Here is a 23,491-nt window from a genome sequence, read left to right as displayed (position 1 = left end):
TTTGCCCATAATTAAAGGGAGACCAACAATTTAAAAAGAAAAGGAGGACTTGTGGCACCTTAGAGAGTAACACATTTATTTGAGCATAAGCTTTCATGAGCTACAGCTCACTTCATCGGATGCACGAAAGCTTATGCTCAAATAAATGTGTTAGTCTCTAAGGTGCCACAAGTACTCCTTTTCTTTTTGTGAATACAGTCTAACATGGCTGCTACTCTGAAATCTGTCAAAAATTTAAAAGTCACACTTATTTCTGAAGATATTTTGTCTACTATTGATACAAGTAACCCCTAAAATCCAGTATAATTGAAAGTTTAGGAAGAAAATCCCCCACAAAAATTCTTTTTATTTTGTGCATTTCATAGCCCATTGTGTAAAGTTAGTTTTCATTGTCTCCACTGTATAGTCTATTAGTTGGTCACTTCCCTCTTTTGTGTGTGTGTGAATCTTTTACACAGCAACAGGGAAGATAAATGTATTTTAAAAAATAAATAGGACTCTGAAACCCCAACAACGGGCAGGGTACTCAACTTTCAACACACTTTTTAACTGAAAGAAAAGGAGTACTTGTGACACCTTAGAGACTAACCAGTTTATTTGAGCATAAGCTTTCGTGAGCTACAGCTCACTTCATCGGATGCAGACTAACACGGCTGTTACTCTGAAACCTGTCACTTTTTAACTGAGAATTTCAAACTGATATTGTGCCTTTAATGCTAAAGTACTTGGGGTCAAATCCTGGTCCACTGAAGAAAACAGGATTTTTGCCACCAACTTCATTGGCATCAGGATTTGGTCCGAAGGTGAAGATGAAAAGCTTTCAGCAATCAGGTTTGGGTCTCCTGATGTGTTAGGCTTTGTTTAAACACTTAGGAAACCTTGGTCTGCGGCCTGGTCTACATTTAAAAGTTTTGCCAGCACAGCTATACAGTAAGGAGCATAGACACAGTGATAGCGACATCAAAGTCCTTTTGCTTGTTTTTTTCAGGGAACTGGTATAAACTATACTGGCAAAATAATTAAAATAAAATAGACTGCATCTATACTAGGAGAGGTTGCAGGCATAGCTCTTCTGGTATAGCTATACCAGCAAAGCCTATCTAGTGTAGACAAGACCAGTGTCTCAAAGAGTTTCTAATATAGAGCAGCAAATACCAACATTGCAAACTACTAATTTTATTTATATTTTAAAATAATTGCATATGCTGCGCATGCATTTTACTACATTTAGTCATAAAGCACTTTTAATCAAATTGCATGGCTTTAAATATTAAAATATTTGAAAATTATATTTTAATTTTAGATCATATTTCGGAAAAAAGAGTATTCAACAGGGCAGGTTGCCATTATTGAGGCACTGCTCAAAAAAAAATCTCATGAAGTTAAGGGTCTCAGTCTCTAACATTTAATTTTTGGGGAGGTTATTGGAAAGGTGGTGTCTGAATAGCTCCAGCTGTATCTTGAACTTGCAAATGTTGCAGATCACTATCAGTTTTGTTTTAGCTGCACAGGTGATTTTGTTGATGGCAATCTCTCTCAGCAATGGTGTACATGCTGATGAGGATCAAAAGCTATCAGCAGCCTTTGATACTAATAACTACTAGGCTTTGATAACTTGTCTGTGGGATCTTTCAGGAAGATAACCCTTCAGTGGACTCTTTCCTTCCTCTTTGAAAGGTGCTAAAGGGTAGAATGAAAGCATTATTTTAGTTCCCCAAGATCTTTGACAAGCAGAATACTGCAGGGTTCCAACTTGCCAACCATCCTCTCCAATATATATGTCAAGACTTCAGGGGAAATAGTGAGAATTTTTTGTTTTGCAGTGTCATCAATCTGACAAGTGTGGTGAAGTGGTTGGGAGGAAACTGGTTAAAAATGAGCCCAGATAAGATGGAGGAGATGCTGATTTGAGGAGGAGGAAATATCTAGAAGGCATGGTCTTCTATTTGAAGTGTCTTTGATCTTCATTATTCTCATTCTTGGGCAGGAGGAGGAAAGTTTTGGATGCACCTCTGCTCTTGGTGGTGATGCTATTTCAGATACAGCTATCCCAGACTACCATAATTTCTTTCTGATTCTTCATAGTTTCATAGAGTTTAAGACAGAGGTTCTCAAACTGGGAGTCGTGACCCCTCAGGGGGTCATGAGATTATTACATGGGGGGTCGCAAGCTGTCTACCTCCACCCGAAACCCCGCGTTGCCTCCAGCTTTAATAGTGGTGTTAAATATATTTAAAAGTGTTTTTAATTTATAAGGAGGGTCACATTCAGAGGCTTGCTGTGTGAAAGGCGTCCCCAGTACAAAAGTTTGAGAACCACCGGTTTAAGGCCAGAAGGTACCATTAGGTGTAATCTAATCTGACCCCTTCTATATAACAGGCCATTACATTTCATCTGGTTACCTAGCATTGAACCAAATAACTTGATTTGACGACATCAAGAGGTAGAGAATCTCTACCACTTCCTTTGGTAAGTGTACCAATGGTTAATCACTCTGACAGTTAAAAATGCGTACCTAACTTTTCATTTGAATTTGACTGGTTGCAGTTTCCAGTCATTAGTTTTTGTTTATGCTTTTCTCTGATAGAGTAGAGTCTGGTATTTTCTCCTCATGAAAGTATGTATAACTGTAATTAAGTCATCTCTCAATCTTTTTTTTTTTAAAAAAGATAAAGAGATTGAGCTCTTTAAATGTATCACTTTAAGATATTTTCTCCAGCTCTTGGTCCTGCTTTGAGCAGGGGGTTGGACTAAATGACCTCCTGAGGTCCCTTCCAACTCTGATATTCTATGAGTCTATGATTCTATTCTATGAATCAGTTTTGTCACTCTTTTCTGTACCCTCTCAGATTTTTCAACTTCCTTTTAAAAATGTGGGTGGAAGAACGATAAGCAATATTCAAATATTGGTCTCACCAATGCTGTACACCGGGGTAGGCAACCTATGGCATGCGTGCCAAAGGCAGCACACGAGCTGATTTTCAGTGGCACTCTCACTGCCCGGGTCCTGGCCACCGGTCCGGAGAGCTCTGCATTTTAATTTAATTTTAAATGAAGCTTCTTAAACATTTTAAAAACCTTATTTACTTTACATACAACAGTAGTTTAGTTATATATTATAGACTTATAGAAAGAGACCTTCTAAAAATGTTAAAATGTATTACTGGCATGCGAAACCTTAAATTAGAGTGATGAAGACTCAGCACACAACTTCTGAAAGGTTGCTGACCCCTGCTGTACACGATGCAAAATCACTTGCCTACCTTTACTTTCTATCCCCCCAGTTTATACATCCAAGGATCTTTTATATTCTTTCTTTATCAATTAAATCCTGTATAATTGTTTATCAATTAAATCCAGTACCAGCTTTTCCAATATCTTTCCTGGAATTGATGTGCGGTTAACTGACCAATATTTACCTGGGTCATCCTGCTTTCTCTTTTTGAATATTGCCACTTTCAACATTAACACTCTTACAGTGTTCTGGAATTTCCCTAGTCTTCCAAGACTTATTAAAAATTAACATCAGTGTGCCAAAGATTTTTTCAGCCAATTCTTTTAAGACTCTTTAGTGCAAGCTATTTAGGTCTGTTGATTTTAAAATGTTTATCACTAGTAGATGATGATGTCTAGCATCCTCCTCAGCAACTAACAGACTGGAAATTGCTTCATCATCCTCATGTGATATGAATACATCCTCCCTCTCATTTAAAAAAAAGTCAGAAATATTTATTGAACACTTCTGTCTTTTCTGCACCATTATTAATAATTTTACCATCTCCATCTACCATTGCTAGGATTTCTTTTGTTCCTAATATACCAGGGATGGCCAAACTTTGGCTCATGAACCATATGCGGCTCTTTTATAATTAAAGTGCAGCTCACAGATTCCCCCTCGGGGTTCCCCCATTCTCCACCTACCAGACTGAGGAGGGAGCTTGGGACTCTGCCTTGCAGCAGGGTGGTGGAATAGAGGCTTCTGCCCAGTGGGGAGGAGGATCTTGGGCCTTCAGCCTCACAGGGCGTGCCTGCTTGGGTTCTGGGCTTCAGCAGGAGCAGGGCTGAAACCCTGAGCCCCGGCAGGTGCCTCCCAAGGTACTGAAGCCCTGACTCCCAGCAGATGTGCCCTGGCTTGCAAACTTCTGAAAATTGTCGTATGCTGCTCAGGGGTCTGTAAGTTTGGCCACCCCTGTAATATACTTAAAAAACTCCTTCCTATTGTCCTTAGCCCTGTTAGCATGGATTTTTCCCTATGTGACTGGAGTCCCAGTGGGGGCCAGCTATGGTCACTCAATTAGGGTGAACTGCAACAAATGGGGCAGACAATCCCTATAAAGCTGGTGGATATTCCAATACTTAGATTTACCAAGACAGCATAAAACAGCTTCTTTATTACCTTACTGGTTACTCAGAAGTCCAAACAATACAGTTCCCTTAAAGTGATCCAGCCTCAGGCCTCCATCCAGGTACCTAAGTCAAATATTTCATAGGTTATAGTCTAATGTTCAAATCTCATATTCAGGACATACCAGCATAACTGGCCAGACTCCACCCATCTGGGTTCGAGGGGCAACACCTCCCCCTCTGCATCAGTGGGAGGCCACTCTGCCTCACCAGATGGCCATCCAAGAAATTCATCTTAAAGAATTCCCAATTTTCATTCATGTATTTCTGTCTAAATTTTTCCTCCCAATTAGTTTTGCCCATAATTTCCCTCAGTTTCAGGAAATAAACCCTTTTGAAGTCGCCACCATAATAATCTGTGCCTAAGTAACTATAAGGCTAGAATGCAATGTGCTTTACTGGGGGATATCCTTGGAAAGGCATAGTTAAGCTTCTAGGAAATGGTGCAGGATGCATGAGAGAAGGGCAAAGGGTAAAGAAAGACAGCCGCGGAGAGTTGGTGGTTCAGGAAGATGTGTGAAGGAAAGCCATCAGAAGATATGGGGATAGCCCTAGAGGGGGAAAAATGATAACGGTCCTAAGGAAAGAGAAAGAATGGGACAAATGGAGGATGGGAACAGAAATAATAAATGATAGAGAGGAAAACAGAAAGAAATTAAATATGATACAAAAGAATAGAATGTGTGTGTAAATGAGAGAGAGAGCCGTAAATACACATTTCTTTTTTCTATTTGCCAGGTAGTCTTGTAGGGTTGATCCCATCACGGATATGATTTTATATTTGTAGTATAAAATTCTGATGATTTATTTTTGTTTGGTTTGGGGAGATGCATTGTGGGAGGGGCAGCAAAATTTTTCTTTGCCTGGAAAAACAATACATCTAAGGTTATCTCTACTCTAAAGCTACTTTGCATTACTCTGACTGTTAATTGTTTCCTTCTCTTATATTTTTCTTAGAATGTATTTAGTCAGGTAGTTTCCCAAAATTTATTTTACTCCATCAAGCCAAAATGAAGTTCCTTGACTTTATGCAGAGCATTTGCAGCTTTCTGCTCTCACAAACCTTCCTAGCTAAATTTTCTCTCTGCTCCTAGTCCCTTTCACTCCCTATGTTCCATTAGTGTTTACAATTAATTCTTGTTTTAAAATTCCAAAGCACCTGCTAAGCTGGTACTTGCAAAGTAAAATACCTATGTTTCTATGGAGAAAGTGGTGTCATAACATTGCAAAGGAAACTAAGGTGTCCTGACATGGATCAAGTGCTGCTTGCTTTACTCATACACCTTGTCCCTACAAAGTCAATATAACTACTTATGTGAGAAAGAAGTGCAGATTGTGGCCCAGTGTGTTTAATCTATATCCTCATTGTATAGCAGGAAAAGATGGTTTACTTTTCTTTTACTTTACTTTTTACTTTTAGTGGTATATTGTGGAAAAGAGATTTTTCCTTTTCACTGTTAGAATTACTTTCTGAAGTTTTTTTAATTCCAAATTCAGTCTAGTGCAGATTTAAATTTCTGTAAACTTTATAGAGATTGTCATAACTGTGCTATTTTGTAAACTTCCTTAAATGACCTGTTTACTCAGAAACCTTCTACTAAGCTGATCATTAGCCATTTCAGCATAATGGAAGGAGGTTTTGGTATTTGGTATAATGTTTTTGGTATTGTAAACCACACTCATTCCTTGTGGTTGTGATAAATCACTTTCAAACATTAATGTTGATTATGAGTTCATATAAATTATTTATGAACTGACTTTCTTTTACTGATATGAAATATACACATTTCGTTATTTAAATACTTTGAGCCAAATCCTTCAGCCATAACTTAGGCAAAAGTCCCACTGAAGTCCATACTCAGCCTGAAGTCAAAGTAAAGTCTGCTGGATCAGCGCTTCTGTTTCTTAACAAGTACATAATTTTTGTGCGTACATATTTTGAAGCACAAATTATTAAGCTAGTATTTCTCTGTCTATTATTACTGTTGGGTAGACTAAAATTTTATTTTAAAATGTATGTTAAAATGAAATTGAAACCAAGATAAGTGTAATAGAAAAGTAGTTAGTAGCTAGGATACAAATTCTGTCTATTACATTGATTTTTTTTCACCTAGGTTCCAGCTCAGATTGTCCAAGAAGAAGAAATTGTGGCACCTGCCAGTACTCCTGCTGATGAGGTTAAATTTTTTTGTTTTCTCAGTAGGGAGGAAAGTGTATAAATCTGTAAATTAAGAGTGGACTAGACTAGCAACCCTTGAATCTAACCACTTTTTGAATTTCAGGATTGAATGTGAAACACTTGTATTTGATTCTGAGATCCAAACCAACTAATGTAGCTTTAGTCCTATGTTGGATCCCAAACTGGGCTGGATCTATTTTCTTCTTTTGGTTTTGATGCCATTGAACTCTCAAAAGAACATCTGATCTCATAAAATATACATTATTCAAAGGTAGTGGAAATCTTGCAGGATCATCTGAACTAACTATATTTCTGTCATTTGGGGCCTCAGATTTACAATAACAGTTCATAAAATTTCAGTGGCTGCTGAACCAGCCTTGACTGAGACTTGAACCTAGCCTATAGCTAATCATCACTTCCTTAACCCATCTGTACCATAAATTAAAATGCACTACATTTGTAGTGATGTAAATGTCCTTAATTTTCAAAACCAAGTGCCTAAAGTTAGGTTCCTAAGTCCATATTTAGGCACTTAAATAAGTAGTTTGATTTTCCAAAGTGCTGAGCATCTAGCAGCCAACATAGAAGTCAAGGGAAGTAGCTGGCTGTTGAGCACTTTTGAAACTCAGGACATGTATTTTTGTCCCTAAATTTGGATTCACAAACCTAACATTAGGCACTTGTTTTTGAAAATCTTGGCCTAGATTTTTATTCATATTTTATTTAAAAAAGATTTTAAGACAAAGTGCTAACTCTCAGCCTTGTGCAGTACACACTGTGGCAGAAATCCTAGCCCCATAAAAGTCAGTGGAATTTTGCCATTGATTACAATAGGGCTAGGATTTCATCCAGTATGTAGTTTTCATTCTGAGAGAATTGTTAATCTGCAAAGCATTGCTCCTGTATCAATGCCTTCCCCTTTGGGCACTATAAAATGAAAAACAGAGTCAGTGTGGTCTAGTAATTAGAACAGAACACTGCACAAAGGGTTCCGAGGTTCTCTTCCTAGGGACAGGTCTACACTATCACTTAAGTTGGTCTAACTTACATCGCTCAGGGGTGTGAAAAAAACCTGCCCCGAGCCATACAAGTTTTGCACTTTCCACAACAGCGCTTTGTCAGCAGGAGATGCTTTCCCGCCAATATAGCTTCTGCTTCTCGCTGAGATGGAGTAATTATGCCGATGGGAGAGCACTCTCCTGTCAGCATAGCGCATCTTCACCAGATGCGCTACAGTGGTGCAGCTGCACTGATGTAGCGCTGCAGTGTAGAATTGCCCTAATTCTCCCACAAAGTGTGACCATGGACAAGGTCTCTGTGCCTTGCTTTAGCCATCTGTAAAATGTATGTAATAGTATCTACCTCACAAATGTGTTGTAAGGTTTGCTTAATTCGTGTCTTTCATGTGTGTTAAAAACTGACAATTATCAAAGCTTGTTCAGCACCTAGAGCCTAATGCACACAAATTCCACCACTTTCAAGCCTAGAGCAGCTGTGAAAGGCAGTGTATGCTGGCTCCAAGGTACACCAACCTGTACAGATGACAGGCTGGTCTGCCACAGTTGTGATAACTACAAGATTTTGGTTGGATAGCTTTACTTTTAATTAAGGTTCGATGCACCCAAAAATAATCATCTTTATTGTAGGCGGAAGGTGTGTGATATTGTACAAGATAGTTTTCTCAGATTAATTAAAGGATATAAAAAAGGAATAAAAAGAAGAAAAGTGTTTGTAATCAATATTGTTTAATCAAAATGGTTCAAGCCTGTATTAAACACACATTTGCTTCTGTTTTTATTTCAATGCCACAAGTAAGCCAAGGGGTGGTTTGTAGGCACTGTGCCCTTTGCAACATAAATAATAGGTAACTAAATGGTTCAGTAATGGAGTAAGTACTTTGATCCCAGATTCCACAGGATAATTAGAAACAAACCTTTGATAATTATTTGTAAAAATATGCCCAATAATTATTAATCACATTGTTTACTAACACACATCCCCTTCCATAGATTTATAACCAATTTATACTCTGTAGCTAGAGAACTGGACATACTGTTAATAATCTGATAGATTATTTTAAAGATTTAATGCAAAACTAGATGTTATTCTCATAATCTCTCACATAGTGCTTTCCATTTACAAACATCAGTTAATGATCACAATGAGCCTTTGAGTAAGGCATTATCTAGAGCAGAGATGGGCAAATTTTTTGGGCCGAGGGCCACATCTGGGTGGGGAAATTGTATGCATGGCCAGGGCAGGGGGTTGGGGTGAGGGAGGGAGTGCGGGATGTGGGAGGGGGTGCGGTGTGCAGGAATGGGCTCAGGGCAAGGGATTGGGGGCAGAGGAGGGGTGCGGACTGCGGGAGGGAGCTCAGGGCAGGGGGTTGGGATGCAGGAAGGGTGTGGGGTGCAGGAATGGGCTCAGGGCAAGGGATTGGGGGCAGAGGAGGGGTGCGGACTGCGGGAGGGAGCTCAGGGCAGGGGGTTGGGATGCAGGAGGGGTGCGGGGTGCAGGAATGGGCTCAGGGCAAGGGATTGGGGGCAGAGGAGGGGTGCGGACTGCGGGAGGGAGCTCAGGTCAGGGGTGTGGGGTGCAGCAGGGGGCTCAGTGCAGGGGGTTGGGATGCAGGAGGGGTGCGGGGTGCAGGAATGGGCTCAGGGCAAGGGATTGGGGGCAGAGGAGGGGTGCGGACTGCGGGAGGGAGCTCAGGGCAGGGGGTTGGGGTGCAGGAATGGGCTCAGGGCAAGGGATTGGGGGCAGAGGAGGGGTGCGGACTGCGGGAGGGAGCTCAGGGCAGGGGTGTGGGGTGCAGCAGGGGGCTCAGGGCAGGGGGTTGGGATGCAGGAGGGGTGCGGGGTGCAGGGGGGGCTCAAGGCAGGGAGTTGGGGTGCACCAGGGTGCAGCAGGGGGCTCAGGGCAGGGAGTTGAGGTGCAGGCAGGGGGCTTAGGGCAGGGAGTTATGGGGTGGGATTCAGGAGGGTTTCGGGCTCCGGCCCGACGCTGCTTACCTAAAGCGGCTCTGGGGTGGCAGTGGCACACAATGGGGCCAGGGCAGGCTCCCTGCACACCTGCCTTGCCCCATGCCATGCCGGACGGCTGGAACCACGTCCCTGCGCGGCCCCTGGGGTAGGAGGGGCACATGGCTCCATGCGCTGCCCTTGCCACACCTCCAGGTACCTCCCCCGAAGCTCCCATTAGCTGTGATTCCCTGTTCCCAGGCAATGGGAGCTTCGGGGGGTGGTACCTGGAGGCAAGGGCAATGCACGGAGCTCTCTGCCCCCCGTGGCCCCGGGGCCGCAGGGACATGATGGCGGCCAATTCTGAGAGTAGCACAGGGCCTGCCACACCATGCGGGGCAATCCTGCGGACCAGATCCAAAGCCCTGACGGGCTGGATGCGGCCCGCAGGCTGTAGTTTGACCACCCCGATCTAGAGTTTATATGGAAGAAACAAGGATGCTAAATGATATGCCTGAAACACAGAGTTAATCAGTATCAGAACAGGGATTAATAGTATCACAAATAATAAACAATCTATAAATCCATGAACTAACGGTTCACTTCCAGCAAACCGTTTTTTCTTTTAGTGGGGTTTTCATAATGAGGAGTGGGGAGGAGGTACTTGCAAACCACAGTGATCACAAGAAACAGTGGTGAAAACTAAGGCCAACTATGGTACCTGGATCCTGAAACCTTTTGTTCTGAATGTGTTTGCTGATACACACTCACTCTCTTTTTCCTAGCTGGAACTGGGAAATATATATTTTTTCATTATTTGATTCTTTTTTTGGTGGAAAAAAGAAAAGATTATGGGTGAGGCAGTTACTACTTGTAATGACTCAACAGCTGGGAGATGCATTGCCATCTGCTGCTGAGGCAGTTTAATAGCTTAGTCCAAGATTTAAAAAAAAGGGGCCTAAAGTTCGGGCCCTGTAATCCTTATTTGGGTGCCTTAATATGGATTTAGGAGCCTGACTTTAAGCACCTTATTTTGCAAATTTTGGACTTAGAGCTTTAAGTCACTGTCAAAACTGTGATCAGGCCCAAGTCATATGCAGGGAACGTGGGCATAGGAGTTTGGATCTGCCTGAAACAGACAATAACTACATAAAACTATTTTTTTGTTTTATCATTCCAAGTGTGAAGGACACACACAAATGAAATATAGAGAGTCTCTTATTTCAGTTAGAACTCAAATAAAGTCAGGATGTGGGCGTTAGTTCTTTACTGGCATTGTGTGGAAGGAAACGGGGAATTTTCTAGATTTATTGTGGCATTGCCCAAAAACAGATACTGGGAAGAGGAAGCTAAATATAATTTTAAATACAAATCTACCCCTGAGAGATTGGATATCAAAGGAGTGCTCTGATTAGCAAATATATAAATGAATAAATCTGAAAGTTGTTAGGGGTTTGTGTTCCTCTAAAACAGTTCTAAGAACGTCTTCATTTGTGAAAAGAACATTTGAAAGAAACTGAAAATCATCTATCATTCTGAACATGGAGGACTGAAATAATGAAATGAGTGACCTTCTGGCACTTGAAGGGATACTGTTTAAGAGGAAGAACAAAGAATTTTGAAGAAACATGGAGTTTTTGTACCTTTATATGACCTTTAACAGTTATAACAGATCAAATCTAGAAGTATTTTCAGTTTTGTCTGAGAAAAAAATAAGTAAAAGCAGAGTAAGGACTTTAGGCTCTGTATGTCTGTGTCTGATCATACTTCCAGTGAACTGTACTGTCATTGTTGTACTGCTTCTAATATAGTTCTAATGGATATTTTTAAATACCCTTTTATTCCAAGTTCTAGTTTTACATTTTTAGATCCATATTGCAGCTTTAAGCCTCTCTTAAGGTGCAATTTTGCTAGGAGTGTCGGGAGCAAAGTGTGGCACTTACTCTACACCCTTTCAAAGAGTATAGCATGTTCCACTCTGCAGTCTTCACCTGCCTAGCTCTTTGCAGATTTGGGGAGAGAAGACTTCTCCCTAGTCCCTTCCAACCCCATAATCAGCCGGAGACACAAGACTCTGGCAGGCTATTCACAGGAGGATCTCAAGGCTCAGATTACAGAATGCTTCTGCCTGAGAAGAGGATGAGCTACTTGTGGCTTTCCTTCTCTTCTACACACACCTTCAAAGGGCTAATCCCAGTTTTGCCCTGAGGGCCATACTCTGCCCTTAGAATTGAACACAAAGGGAATTGTGCCTGCATATCTGAAAGCAGAACTCAACCCCTTGTATAGTGATAAAAAAAAATTAAATGACAAAATATGTATAGTTTGGAATATTGATCCAAAATGTTAGCATAACTGAGTGTTTGTGATAATGTCATTATATTCTTCATGGAAAAAAGATTAAACTTGTCTGTCTTTGTAATTCTCCAAGCACTATGTTTCTTGAGAAATTGATGCCTATAACTTACTTTTAGTAAAAATGTACAAACACTGTTCAGGTCATTAAAATACAGTGAAAAAGTCAATTTGAGATTTAATAGAATTTACAATAAAGGAAAATGGTGTGCATGTCAAAACTATTCTTTATATGTTGTCCGTGTGTGAGATTAAAACTGAGAGCAAAGAAAGAGTGATAAACGTTAGTAATGGCATTGCAACTGAAAGTGCAAGTGACTAATCGTGTATCTTTTTTTTATAGGTTGAGGAAGATGGAAGTGCCTATGAGGATATTGAAAAAAAGGTTTGTATAAAAAAGAATGTCAAGTTACTGGTTTCAGAGTAGCAGCCATGTTAGTCTGTAGCTGCAAAAAGAACAGGAGTACTTGTGGCACCTTAGAGACTAACACATTTATTGGAGCATAAGCTTTCGTGGGTTATAGCCCACTTCATCAGAGGCATAGAATGGAACATGTAGTAAGAAGATATATATACGTACAGAGAACATGAAAAGGTGGAAGTTGCCACACCAATTCTAAGAGGCTAATTAATTAAGATGAGCTATTATCAGCAGGAGAAAAAAAACTTTTGTAGTGATAATCAAGATGGCCCATTTCAGACAATTGACAAGAAGGTGTGAGGATACTTAACATGGGGAAATAGATTCAATTTGTGTAATGACCCAGCCACTCCCAGTCTCTATTCAAGCCCAGGTTAATCGTATCTAGTTTGCAAATTAATTCTAGTTCAGCAGTTTCTTGTTGGAGTCTGTTCTTAAAGCTTTTCTGTTGCAAAATTGCCAACTTTAAGTCTGTTACTGAATGACCAGAGAGGTTGAAGTGTTCTACTGGTTTTTGAATGTTATGATTCCTGATGTTGGATTTGTGTCCATTTATTCTTTTGCGTAGAGACTGTCCAGTTTGGCCAATGTACATGGCAGAGGAGCATTGCTGGCACATGATGGCATATATCACGTTGGTAGATGTGCAGGTGAACAAGCCCCTGATGGCGTGGCTGATGTGATTAGGTCCTCTGATGGTGTCACTTGAATAGATATGTGGACAGAGTTAGCATCAGGCTTTGTTGCAAGGATAGGTTCTTGGGTTAGTGTTTTTGTTGTGTGGTGTGTGGTTGCTGGTGAGTATTTGTATCAGGTTGGGGGGCTGTCTGTAAGTGAGGATTGGTCTGTCTCCCAAGATCCGTGAGTGAGGGATCGTCTTTCAGGATAGGTTGTAGATCTTTGATGATGTGCTGGAGAGGTTTTAGTTGGGGGCTGAAGGTGACAGCTAGTGGAGTTCTGTTATTTTCTTTGTTGGGCCTGTCCTGTAGTAGGTGACTTCTGGGTACTCTTCTGGCTCTGTCAATCTGTTCTTTCACTTCAGCAGGTGGGTACTGTAGTTTTAAGAATGCTTGATAGAGATCTTGTAGGTGTTTGTCTCTGTCTGAGGGATTGGAGCATATGTGGTTGTATCTTAGAGCTTGGCTGTCACCAGTGGATCATGTGGTGTGTCCTGGATGGAAGCTGGAAGCATGTATAAGGATAGCGGTCAGTAGGTTTCCGGTATAGGGTGGTGTTTATGTAACCATCGCTTATTAGCACAGTAGTGTCCAGGAAATGGACCACTGTTGTGGATTGGTCCAGGCTGAGGTTGATGGTGGGATGGAAATTGTTGAAATCATGGTGGAATTCCTCAAGGGCTTCTTTTCCATGGGTCCAGATGATGAAGATGGCATCAATGTAGCACAAGTAGAGTAGGGGTACCCGCATGGCCCCACAGTATGCCAACATTTTTATGGCTGACTTAGAACGATGCTTCCTTAGTGCTCGTCCCCTAACGCTCCTATTACAAAGAAGATCGGGTGGGTTAACACTGGGGCTGCTCTATTGGAGAGAGATTTAGAGCACAATTCGAATCTCCTGATTTACAGAGGATTTTTAGGGGCATCATGAATCTCATTCATATCTATGGAAAGGGTAACATTGCAGACAGCAAAGAAACTGGGTTTTCAAATGGGGTCGAAATAGTTTCATGTGGAAGCCCAAGCACAGGGATGGAATTTAAAGGGCTCTAGGACTGAAGACCCTGCAAAGGGCCAATCATTTGTTACTCCAAGAAGGGGACTGAACTTGAAGAAGTGATCTGGCTGGAGAGCTGGGGCAATAAAAACTGAGAAGGCAGAGTCTCCAGAGATGAAGCCCTGGGGGCAATGCTGTATACCAGGGCCGGTAAGGACTTAAAGCTAGCCGAGAAGGGGCTGAGGACTGAGCCTAGAGATAGGCTAAAGACTAACGAGGGCACAGGGATAGGCCCTGTTGGACCTTTTACCCTGGAAGGGATTTGTCTGTGCATAGAGACCGTATGTGACTTGGCCAGAGGGCTGGACCGCTCAAGTCCTACCTGACAAGGTTAACAACTCACAGGGGGTGCTGGGAGCAGAGAGAGTGAGTGCAGGTTCACACCGAATGGACAAGAAGTGAGTGAGCCCCCTCACAGTGAGTTGTCATGCTATTTTCAGGAACGATTTGTCTAAGGCTATTCACTGTATTAGAAACATGATCATACATGCTGTCCCCTATGGGAATTTTGGCATTGAAACTTGGCCAACGCTTAGGAGAAATGTATAATTACCCATTGTTAAGAGGCAATATCTTCCTATAGTGTACAAAAATCACTTAATAAAACTGCATTAGTCGGATTAAAAATATGACAGAGAATCTGTAAAACATTTGTAGAGCTCAGAGTGAAAATTTTGTGTTTCAGAAGTAGTAAACAAATTAATTATATATACAGGAGTAGCCCATTAACAGTCACCAATTCAGAAAAGCATCTTGATTCAGGAAAGCATCTCTATTCAGTGTACCACTTAAGCATGTTCTTAACTTTAAGCATGTGCTTGAGTACCATTGATGTCAATGGGACTCAAATACATGCTTAAAGTTAAGCATGACCACAAATTCTGTCCTGACTAGGGACAGAGTAGAGCACATGCGTAAGTTCTTTCCTGAGACAAGGCCTTAAAGAACTTTATGTTGGAGTAAAATGTTATTAATGTGAGTAAAATAGTTTACATCTTTTACTTGTGATTCTAATGAAGGGACTGTATGTGTGTGTGCATTTCTATATATATTTAGTTTAGTTTTGTGTGCCACCAATACATTAGTTTAACCTACATGTCAGCATGATTATCCTTTAGTATTTACAGTTCATTATGTCCTGTGGACCAAATTCTGCTTCCAGCTGTACTCTCTATAATTTATGGGGTTTGGATCTGTGCATGTTACTAACTTTTAAGCATTCAAATTCAGATAAGTTTTTCTCCCCCCCCCATAATCTCTAATATGTTGTAGAACACATTATATATCAAAATAGTATTAATTTGCAAAAACAACAGACATAAGATACATAGATGCTTCAAGGAAACTAAGAGGGTAAAGTGAAGAGTTTAATACTCAGAAAGGGAATATAATAACAATTGTATTTGAAATGTACATTTGAAATAGGTTTGCAGGCATGTAACTTGAAGCAAAACTTGACTTTGGATGTTTAAAATTTAATACCCAAAAGAATTGTATAGTTTGATTGTTACAAATCTTCTTCCTTTATGAGTATTAAACTCTTTCCTATTTTTTGTGTGTGTCTAAAGAATGTGAAGGTTAATGTTTGTAAAATGCTTTGAGACCCTCAGCTAAAGGTGACAAGTATCATGGAGAAATTATTATTTTTCCCTCTCATGAAAATTTTAAACTGAAAATTAGATATTTGCACTGGCAATATTATCAGTGTGTACAGCTGGTTACGTAGGTTTAAACAAGTTATGGGACTTGAATATATGCAAAAAACTATAACAGTAATTGATAATTTTTGGTTGCTTTATCAGTATACTAGCAAAGGGTTTCTCTTTAATTAATATTGTTAGAACTGCCAATAAAACTCAGATTGTTTGATCAAGTGTCTCTTGCATAGAAATTTTGTGGTTAAAAAATCAAAGTCACATTGATTCTGTTTATTGATTTTTATAATATGTTGCCCACACAGTATCTTTAATTTTTTTTCTCCACTTATTTTCTTTATACTGTTCTCTGGCTACAATTAAGTATTTTAGTACTTCCCACCTAGACAAGGTCACCATTGATCACCGAGAAGTTGTATAAACTAAGCATCAGTCATCAATAATGCTAAACAGGAAAACAATGGAGAGAACATTCAAAACTGAACTTTTAAATGTCCTATCCATCCATTTAGGTTTTTATCCATATTCATTAGCATATTGTATGTAGAGGAAGATCAAGTATTAATGCAACAATGAGTTAGAGCAGTCACAGGTGCTGGCTTTTAATTTTCCCCGCTCAGCCCCAGGCCCTACCCCAAATCCACACCTTTCCCCAAGCCCCCAACCCACCTCTTCCGCCCCCACTCCACTCCACCCCGGCCCTGCCCCCACTCCATCCCTTCCCTCAGACCCCACCCTTGCCCTGCCTCTTCCCACCCTGCTCCTCCCCACTCCCGCCTCTTCCTCACCTCTTTCCGCGTGCACCCCATCTACACTCCTCCCCCTCCCTCCCAGCGCTTCCTTCATGCTGCAGAACATCTGTTCTGCGGCATGCAGGAGGCGCTCGGAGGAAGGGGGAGGAGTTGATTGGCAGGAGGCTGCTGGCGGGCGGGAGTGTGGGGAGGGGAGCTTGGCACCCACTAATTTTTGTACACAAACTAGGAGGCATGCCTTTCTGCGGGGGGCACCATAGGTTCTTTGGGGAGGCACAAAGAAACTGGGATTCTGCAGGACTCACTGCCATAATAGCAGGAATGGGATAAAAATAGAGTGGTTATTGCAGAGTGGTACGGGAGCGGGATTAAAAAAAAAAGATGATCCTTCCGGGCCACAAACAACATGTATGTTCCAACCAGCAGCTGCGCCTCTCTGATCACCTAGCTAGGAAGGCAGGGCTGCTGCCAGCAGAAGCAGCATTGCCACCCTTACTTCTGCTGGCCTTCAGAGCAGGTGACGGGAAGTTGGTGGGGGACAAATTCTGTGAATGGTAAGGGTGGCGTGACGGGAAAAGTTTGCGTACTCACTTAGGAGCTCTTTTACAGCCTAATGCTGTAATAATGTCCCATTGGGAAGTTTTTCACTATATCTAACCTTCCATGATTCCATCTGATTACTCCAAATTACACCCAAATAATTCTCTCTCATCTTTTGGGCCAAATTCTTCCTTGGAATAGTTCTGGACATTTCCAGTGACTTCAGTGGGAATTGCATTTGTATATCCAAGAAAATAATTTAAATTGTGTTTGAATTTGTTTTTTTGTATGCTTCAGATATTTGTAGCCTGCCAGCAAGTCTCCCCTTATTTTCTTGTAGCCATTCTATACGTTAGCTGTTTTAATTTTTCCTTATAAGTCAATGCGTCACCGTCTCTGAACCTGTTGCATAGAAAAATACCAATGATTTGTATTTCAGGAAAAGAAGAAAGAATGGAGCTTCAAAAATATGTTTGGATTCTTTCTCAAAAAGCCTGAAGAATCTAAAGGTATGTTATGCAGTTATTGATGGATTAGAAAGAACTCATGCACAAAACAAATTTACAACAGAAAACTGTAATACAGTCATCCTAATTTTGTGTTAGATGTAGCTGACTTTCACCTTCCTGCATAAACTCTCCCAGTCAAATCTCTATTTTTAGGTTTCCTACACTGAATGATGTAGATTAGGAATCTTTTGAATCAGCAGATTTGAAATTTGAGCTGCAAGCCAGCATGTATAAGTGTATTGAACTGGCTGATGAGGGTATAAGTATGAGTGAAAAAAGAACTTGGCATCAGTTTTCCCCTGCTGCTAAATTATGAATTTGCTCTTTGAAATAAAGTTGGCTAACAATCTGACAAAGTTATTTTTATGCTGCCTCACATAGCTAATAGATTGGTTAGTGCCATGGTACTGTTAGTGGAACAGGCCTGTGTGAAATATCTAGTGCTGGTGATCAAGATAGCGATTCTACTACTATCTTCATTGGCTGCCTAATCTAGGTGAAAAGGAGACCAAGTGCATGAATCTTCCCTGCTGGTACATAGCCCCTGCATAGGCAAGATCCTCGCAGTACCTCCTAAGTGGTACCAACTGGCAACTGGGTCCTTGCATGCCCAGGCAAATTCTGTGAGGGATCTTGGAGCAGCAAGGGGTCCCAGAAATGTAGTGAACATGCCCTGACACTCACTAACCTATGCCCCTAATTACTATGTTGATTTCTGTGGTTTCTGTGGCTGATGAGAGTATTCTACTCTACAATGGCATTGCAAGACGATGTCTACTACTATAGAGCAGTGGTTCTCAAACTATGGGGTGGGCTACACAAGAGAGGCGTGGGAATGTATCAAGGGAGGTGTGAGCTGTGTGCTTTTTTTTTTTTTTTTAAAGAGCTCTGGCTGTCAACCCTTGGTGGTTGGGGCTCATGCAGAAGGGCTATGCACACCTGGGAGGCGAGGATAAAAGGGACAGCTGGAGCCCCAACATCCTGGGGCCGACAGCCAGAGCCCCACCACCTGGATTTGCTCTAACCCCCCCCCCACACACACACAGTTAGTCCCTCACGGGGAGGTAGCCTGGGCTTGGGCTCTCCTTCCCTCAGTCCCTCACCTGGAGGTGGCAGGACTCTGGCTGTCAACCTCGGGATGGCAGCAGCAGCGCAGAAGTAAGGGTGGCAATGGGGAGTTAAGTCTGCTGTGAAAAGTGATATTGACAAATACCACTTTTCACATTGCCTCCCTTACTTCTGTGCTGCTGCTGGCAGCGGTGCTGCCTTCAGAGCTGGGTGCCTGGCCAGCAGCCGCTGCTCTCTGCTCTGTCTTCAGAGCTGGGTTGCTGTATGTGTACTGTGTGTGTGTGTGTGTGTGTGTGTGTGTGTGTAAACGACTGCAGACACAAAGAAAGGGGTCCCAATCAAATAAGTTTGAGAATCACTGCTATAGAGGGCTCATGGAATAATTCCACGTTGACAGCTATAGCCTGAACCCTAACTCTTACCAGTTCTCTTGGGAATGCGTGCTGCTGGAGCACTGCTGAATGGAAAAGAGAGCATGGATGGTGTGACACAAGCCATCACCACAGAAAATAATTCATGCCCGTGATCTGATGATGGGGGAAAGTTTTACAGTGATGGGCAAGTGGCAAAGCCACAGGTGTGGTGATGCTGGTGGTTGTAGTCACACATTTGAATGTAGGTGGCTCACAACACCAATTATAAATGTTTCATGGACTATTAGGACTTTATGCAACAACGCTACTGCCAGCCGACCTGAGAGAGGCATAGCACTTGTAAGGGAGTATGGTTAGCCATGTAAATTTAAATCACATTCAAAAATCAACCACAAGAGGGGGAGGTTGCTCATACTGAATAAGTAACACTGGTACTTTCAGTAAAATTTAGTTAATAGTTAATATATGTTTTTATTTTTTCACAAAATGTAAAAATTAAAGATTCTATAAAAACGCAAATTCCATGTTTTTCTGTGGGAAATGGATTTCTAGGGTCCCTGGTCACGAGATCCAGTCTAAGCTTAGAGACGTACAGAATCAATGGTAGAATGCCAAGGCAGATGAAATCCAGGGCTATGCTGACCCTCATGAGAACAAAGATTTTGTGCTGCTTTGAAGACATATATGTTCCTTCACATACCACTACAGTGGTATTGAAGAGTGTGGACAGCCTAACACTGACTATTGACAAAAGAGAAATCCTTCAGTGGTGACAACAGCGTTTAAGTGATCTAACACACTGTCCAACATCAGAGACAAGACATTAATAGCAGTAATTGATCAGCCAACATGTAATAACATGAATGCAACCCCATCCTGTGACAAAGTCAGCACTGCAGTCAGTGCCACAAAGAAGTTCAGGGCTCCTAGATCTGATGGCATTCCTGCAGAAATATTCCAGTATGGAGGTGAGATCCTGCTGAGGTGACTGCAAAGACTATTTCTCAATACGCGGAGTACAGAAGATGTACCGCAAGACTTCAAAGACACCACCATTGTCACCATATACAAAAGGAAAAGTTAAAAGTCCAGTTGTGGTAACTATTGCGGTATCTCATTACTCTCCATGGCTGGAAAGATTCTGACTAAAATATTCTTTGATCATCTACTATGCAACATAGAATCATAGAACTGGAAGGGACCTCGAGAGGTCATCTAGTCCTGTTCCCTGCACTCAAGGCAGGACTAAGTATTTAGACCATCTCTGACAGGTGTTTGTCCAACCTTCTCTTAAAAATCCCCAATGATGGAGATTCCACCACCTCCATTCTAACCATCAGAGGAGTGAAGTTTTGGAATAGCCTTCCGAGGGAAGTAGTGGGGGCAAAAGATCTATCTTGCTTTAAGATTAAACTCGATAAGTTTATGGAGGAGATGGTATGATGGGATAACATGGTTTTGGTAATTAAATATTCATGGTAAATAGGCCCAATGGCCTGTGATGGGTTTTTAGATGGGGTAAGATCCAAGTTACTCGGGAAAGAATTTTCTGTAGTATCTGGCTGATGAATCTTGCCCATATGCTCAGGGTTTAGCTGATCGCCATATTTGGGGTCGGGAAGGAATTTTCCTCCAGGGCAGATTGGAAGGCCCTGGAGGTTTTTCGCCTTCCTCTGTAGCATGGGGCACGGGTCACTTGCTGGAGGATTCTCTGCTCCTTGAGGTCTTCAGACTACAATTTGAGGACTTCAATAGCACAGATATAGGTGTGAGGTCTTTTTTAGGAGTGGTGGGTGAAATTCTGTGGCCTGCATTGTGCAGGAGGTCAGACTAGATGATCATAATGGTCCCTTCTGACCTAAATATCTATGAATAGGCAATTTGTTCCAGTGCTTAACCACTCTGACAGTTAGGAAGTTTTTCCTAATGTCCAACCTAAATCGCCCTTGCTGCAATTTAAGCCCATTGCTTCTTGTCCTATCCTCAGAGTTAAGAACAGTTTTTCTCCCTTCTCCTTGTAAAAACTTTTTATGTACTTGAAAACTGTTATCATGTCCCCTCTCAGTCTTCTCTTCTCCAGATTAAACAAACCCATTTTTTTTCAATCTTCTTTTATAGGTCTTGTTGACCTTTCCTGGACTTTCTCCAATTTGTCCACATCTTTCCTAAAATGTGGTGCGCAGAACTGGACACAATACTCCAGTTGAGGCCTAATCAGCGTGGAGTAGAGCAGAAGAATTACTTCTCATGGATTGCTTACAATACTCCTGCTAATACATCCCAGAATGATTACTTTTTTTGCAACAGAGTTACAGTTAACTCATATTTAGCTTGTGATTCACTATGACCCCAACATCCCTTTCTGTAGTACTCCTTCCTAGGCAGTCATTTCCCATTTTGTATGTGTGCAACTAATTGTTCCTTCCTAAGTGGAGTACTTAGCATTTGTCCTTATTGAATTTCATCCTGTTTATTTCAGACCATTTCTCTAGTTTATCCAGATCACTTTGAATTTTAATCCTATCTTCCAAAGCACTTGCAAACCCTCCCAGCTTGGTATCATCCTCAAACTTTATTAAGTGTACTCTGTATGCCATTATCTAAATCATTGATGAAGATATTGAACAGAACCGGATCCAGAACCGATCCCTGCAGGATCCCACTCGTTATGCCCTTACAGCATGACTGTGAACCACTCATAACTACTCTCTGGGAACGATTTTCCAACAAGTTATACACTCACCTTGTAGTAGCTCCATCTTGTGTGAGACAGTGGGTATGTCTGCTCTCACATTTTATAACGCTCTAACTTGCTGGCTCAGGAGTGTGAAAAATCACCCCCCTGAGCACAGCAAGTCTGAGTGCTTTAAAGCGCTAGTGTAGACAGGCTCTGAGCGCTGGGAGCCGGGCTTCCAGCACTCAGAGCTAATCCCCTCAGCAGCACTTTGAAGTTTCCATTGTAGACATACCCAGTATCAAAAGCCTTCCTACAGTCAAGATATACCACATCTACCGCTTCCCCACTATCCACAAGGCTTGTTACCCTGTCAAAGAAAGCTATCAGGTTGGTTTGACACTATTTGTTCTTGACCAATCCATGCTGACTGTTATTTATCACCTTATTATCTTCTAGGTGTTTGCAAATTGATTGCTTAATTATTTGCTCCATTATCTTTCTGGGTACAGAAATTAAGATGACTGGTCTGTAATTTCCCAGGTTGTCCTTATTTCCCTTTTTATAGGTGGGCACTATATTTGCCCTTTTCAAGTCTTCTGGAAGGTCTCCCATTTTCCATGACTTTTCAAAGATAACTGCTAATGGCTCAGATATCTCCTCAGTCAGCTCCTTGAGTATTCTAGGATGCATTTCATCAGGCCCTGGTGATTTGAAGACATCTAACTTGTCTAAATAATTTTTGACTTGTTCTTTCCCTATTTTAGACTCTGATCCTACCTCATTTTTACTGGCATTCACTATGTTAGATGTTCAATTGCCACCAACCTTCTGGGTGGAAACTGAAAGAAAGAAGTCATTAAGCACCTCTGCAATTTCCACATTTTCTGTTGTTGTCTTTCCCCCCTCATTGAGTAATGGGTCTACTCTGTCCTTGGTCTTCCTCTTGCTTCTAATATATTTGGAGTACTTGTTTCCTTTTATGTCCCTAGCTAGTATGATCTCATTTTGTGCCTCGGCTTCCCCCCACCCCGTCATTAACTTCACGCTACTGGAATCGCAATGCGGTTTTGGGCCAACATGAGGTATGGCAGACTTGATATTGGTAGTCCATCAGATGCATAAGAAATGCAGATAACAGCACCTGTCTTTATAGACCTGGCTAAAGCATTTGACACCATCAGTAGACCTGGCCTTTGGTAAGTGTTATGTAAGTTTTGTTGTCCAGAAAAATTGACCAACGTTCTGAGACTATTTCATGATGGAAATAGTAGATGGTGTTCTGTCCAACCCATTTCCTATTACTAATGGTATTAAGCAGGGCTCCATTATTGGTCCACTCTTTTTAAATCTCTTCTATGCAGCAATGCTTGATGATGCTACAAAAAACCTGAATGCCGGTATCAGGATAAATTTCCAATCCTCAGGAAAATTATTTAATCTGAACAGGCTGCAATCTTCCATGAAGATCTTCAAGGCAATTATTTATGAGCTGCTGTATGCCGATGACTGTGCTCTAGAGATACATACTCCAGAAGATATTCAATGGATTACAGACAGATTCACGCAGTCTGCAGAGAGGTAAGGGGTGACAATCAATCTGAAAAAGACAGAGGTCATGTCACCAGGAAAACCCTACATGAAACCAAAAGTCACTATCAGCAACACACATCTGAATGCTGTTACAGACTTTTACTATCTTGGTAGTATATTGTCGAATGATGTTACTGTAGACAAGGAGCTGATAAGTTGTATCAACAAGACCAGTTCATCATCTGTCAAACTATAAGGCAGTCTGGCAGCAACATGTTATTAAGCTTCAAACTAAGTTAAACTCTATAAAGTGGTTGTACTGTCAAACTT

At 41.4% G+C, this 23,491-nt stretch overlaps 1 protein-coding gene across 1 annotated transcript in view; it reads left to right on the top strand.

Moving 5' to 3' along the window:
* Positions 1 to 23,491, top strand: part of DCDC2C (doublecortin domain containing 2C) — a 115,250-nt gene that overhangs the window by 72,675 nt on the left and 19,084 nt on the right. Inside the window, exons 9-11 of the mRNA XM_073336085.1 lie at positions 6,519 to 6,581; positions 12,242 to 12,283; positions 17,443 to 17,512. Of these exons, the coding sequence (XP_073192186.1) occupies positions 6,519 to 6,581; positions 12,242 to 12,283; positions 17,443 to 17,512 (175 nt within the window). The remainder of the gene's footprint in view (positions 1 to 6,518; positions 6,582 to 12,241; positions 12,284 to 17,442; positions 17,513 to 23,491) is intronic.

This window comes from Lepidochelys kempii, chromosome 3 (genome assembly GCF_965140265.1).
Source record: "Lepidochelys kempii isolate rLepKem1 chromosome 3, rLepKem1.hap2, whole genome shotgun sequence".
Lineage (NCBI taxonomy): Eukaryota > Metazoa > Chordata > Testudines > Cheloniidae > Lepidochelys > Lepidochelys kempii.
The sequence above is the reverse complement of the archived record's forward strand: the minus strand, read 5'-3'. Positions and strand labels throughout refer to the sequence as shown.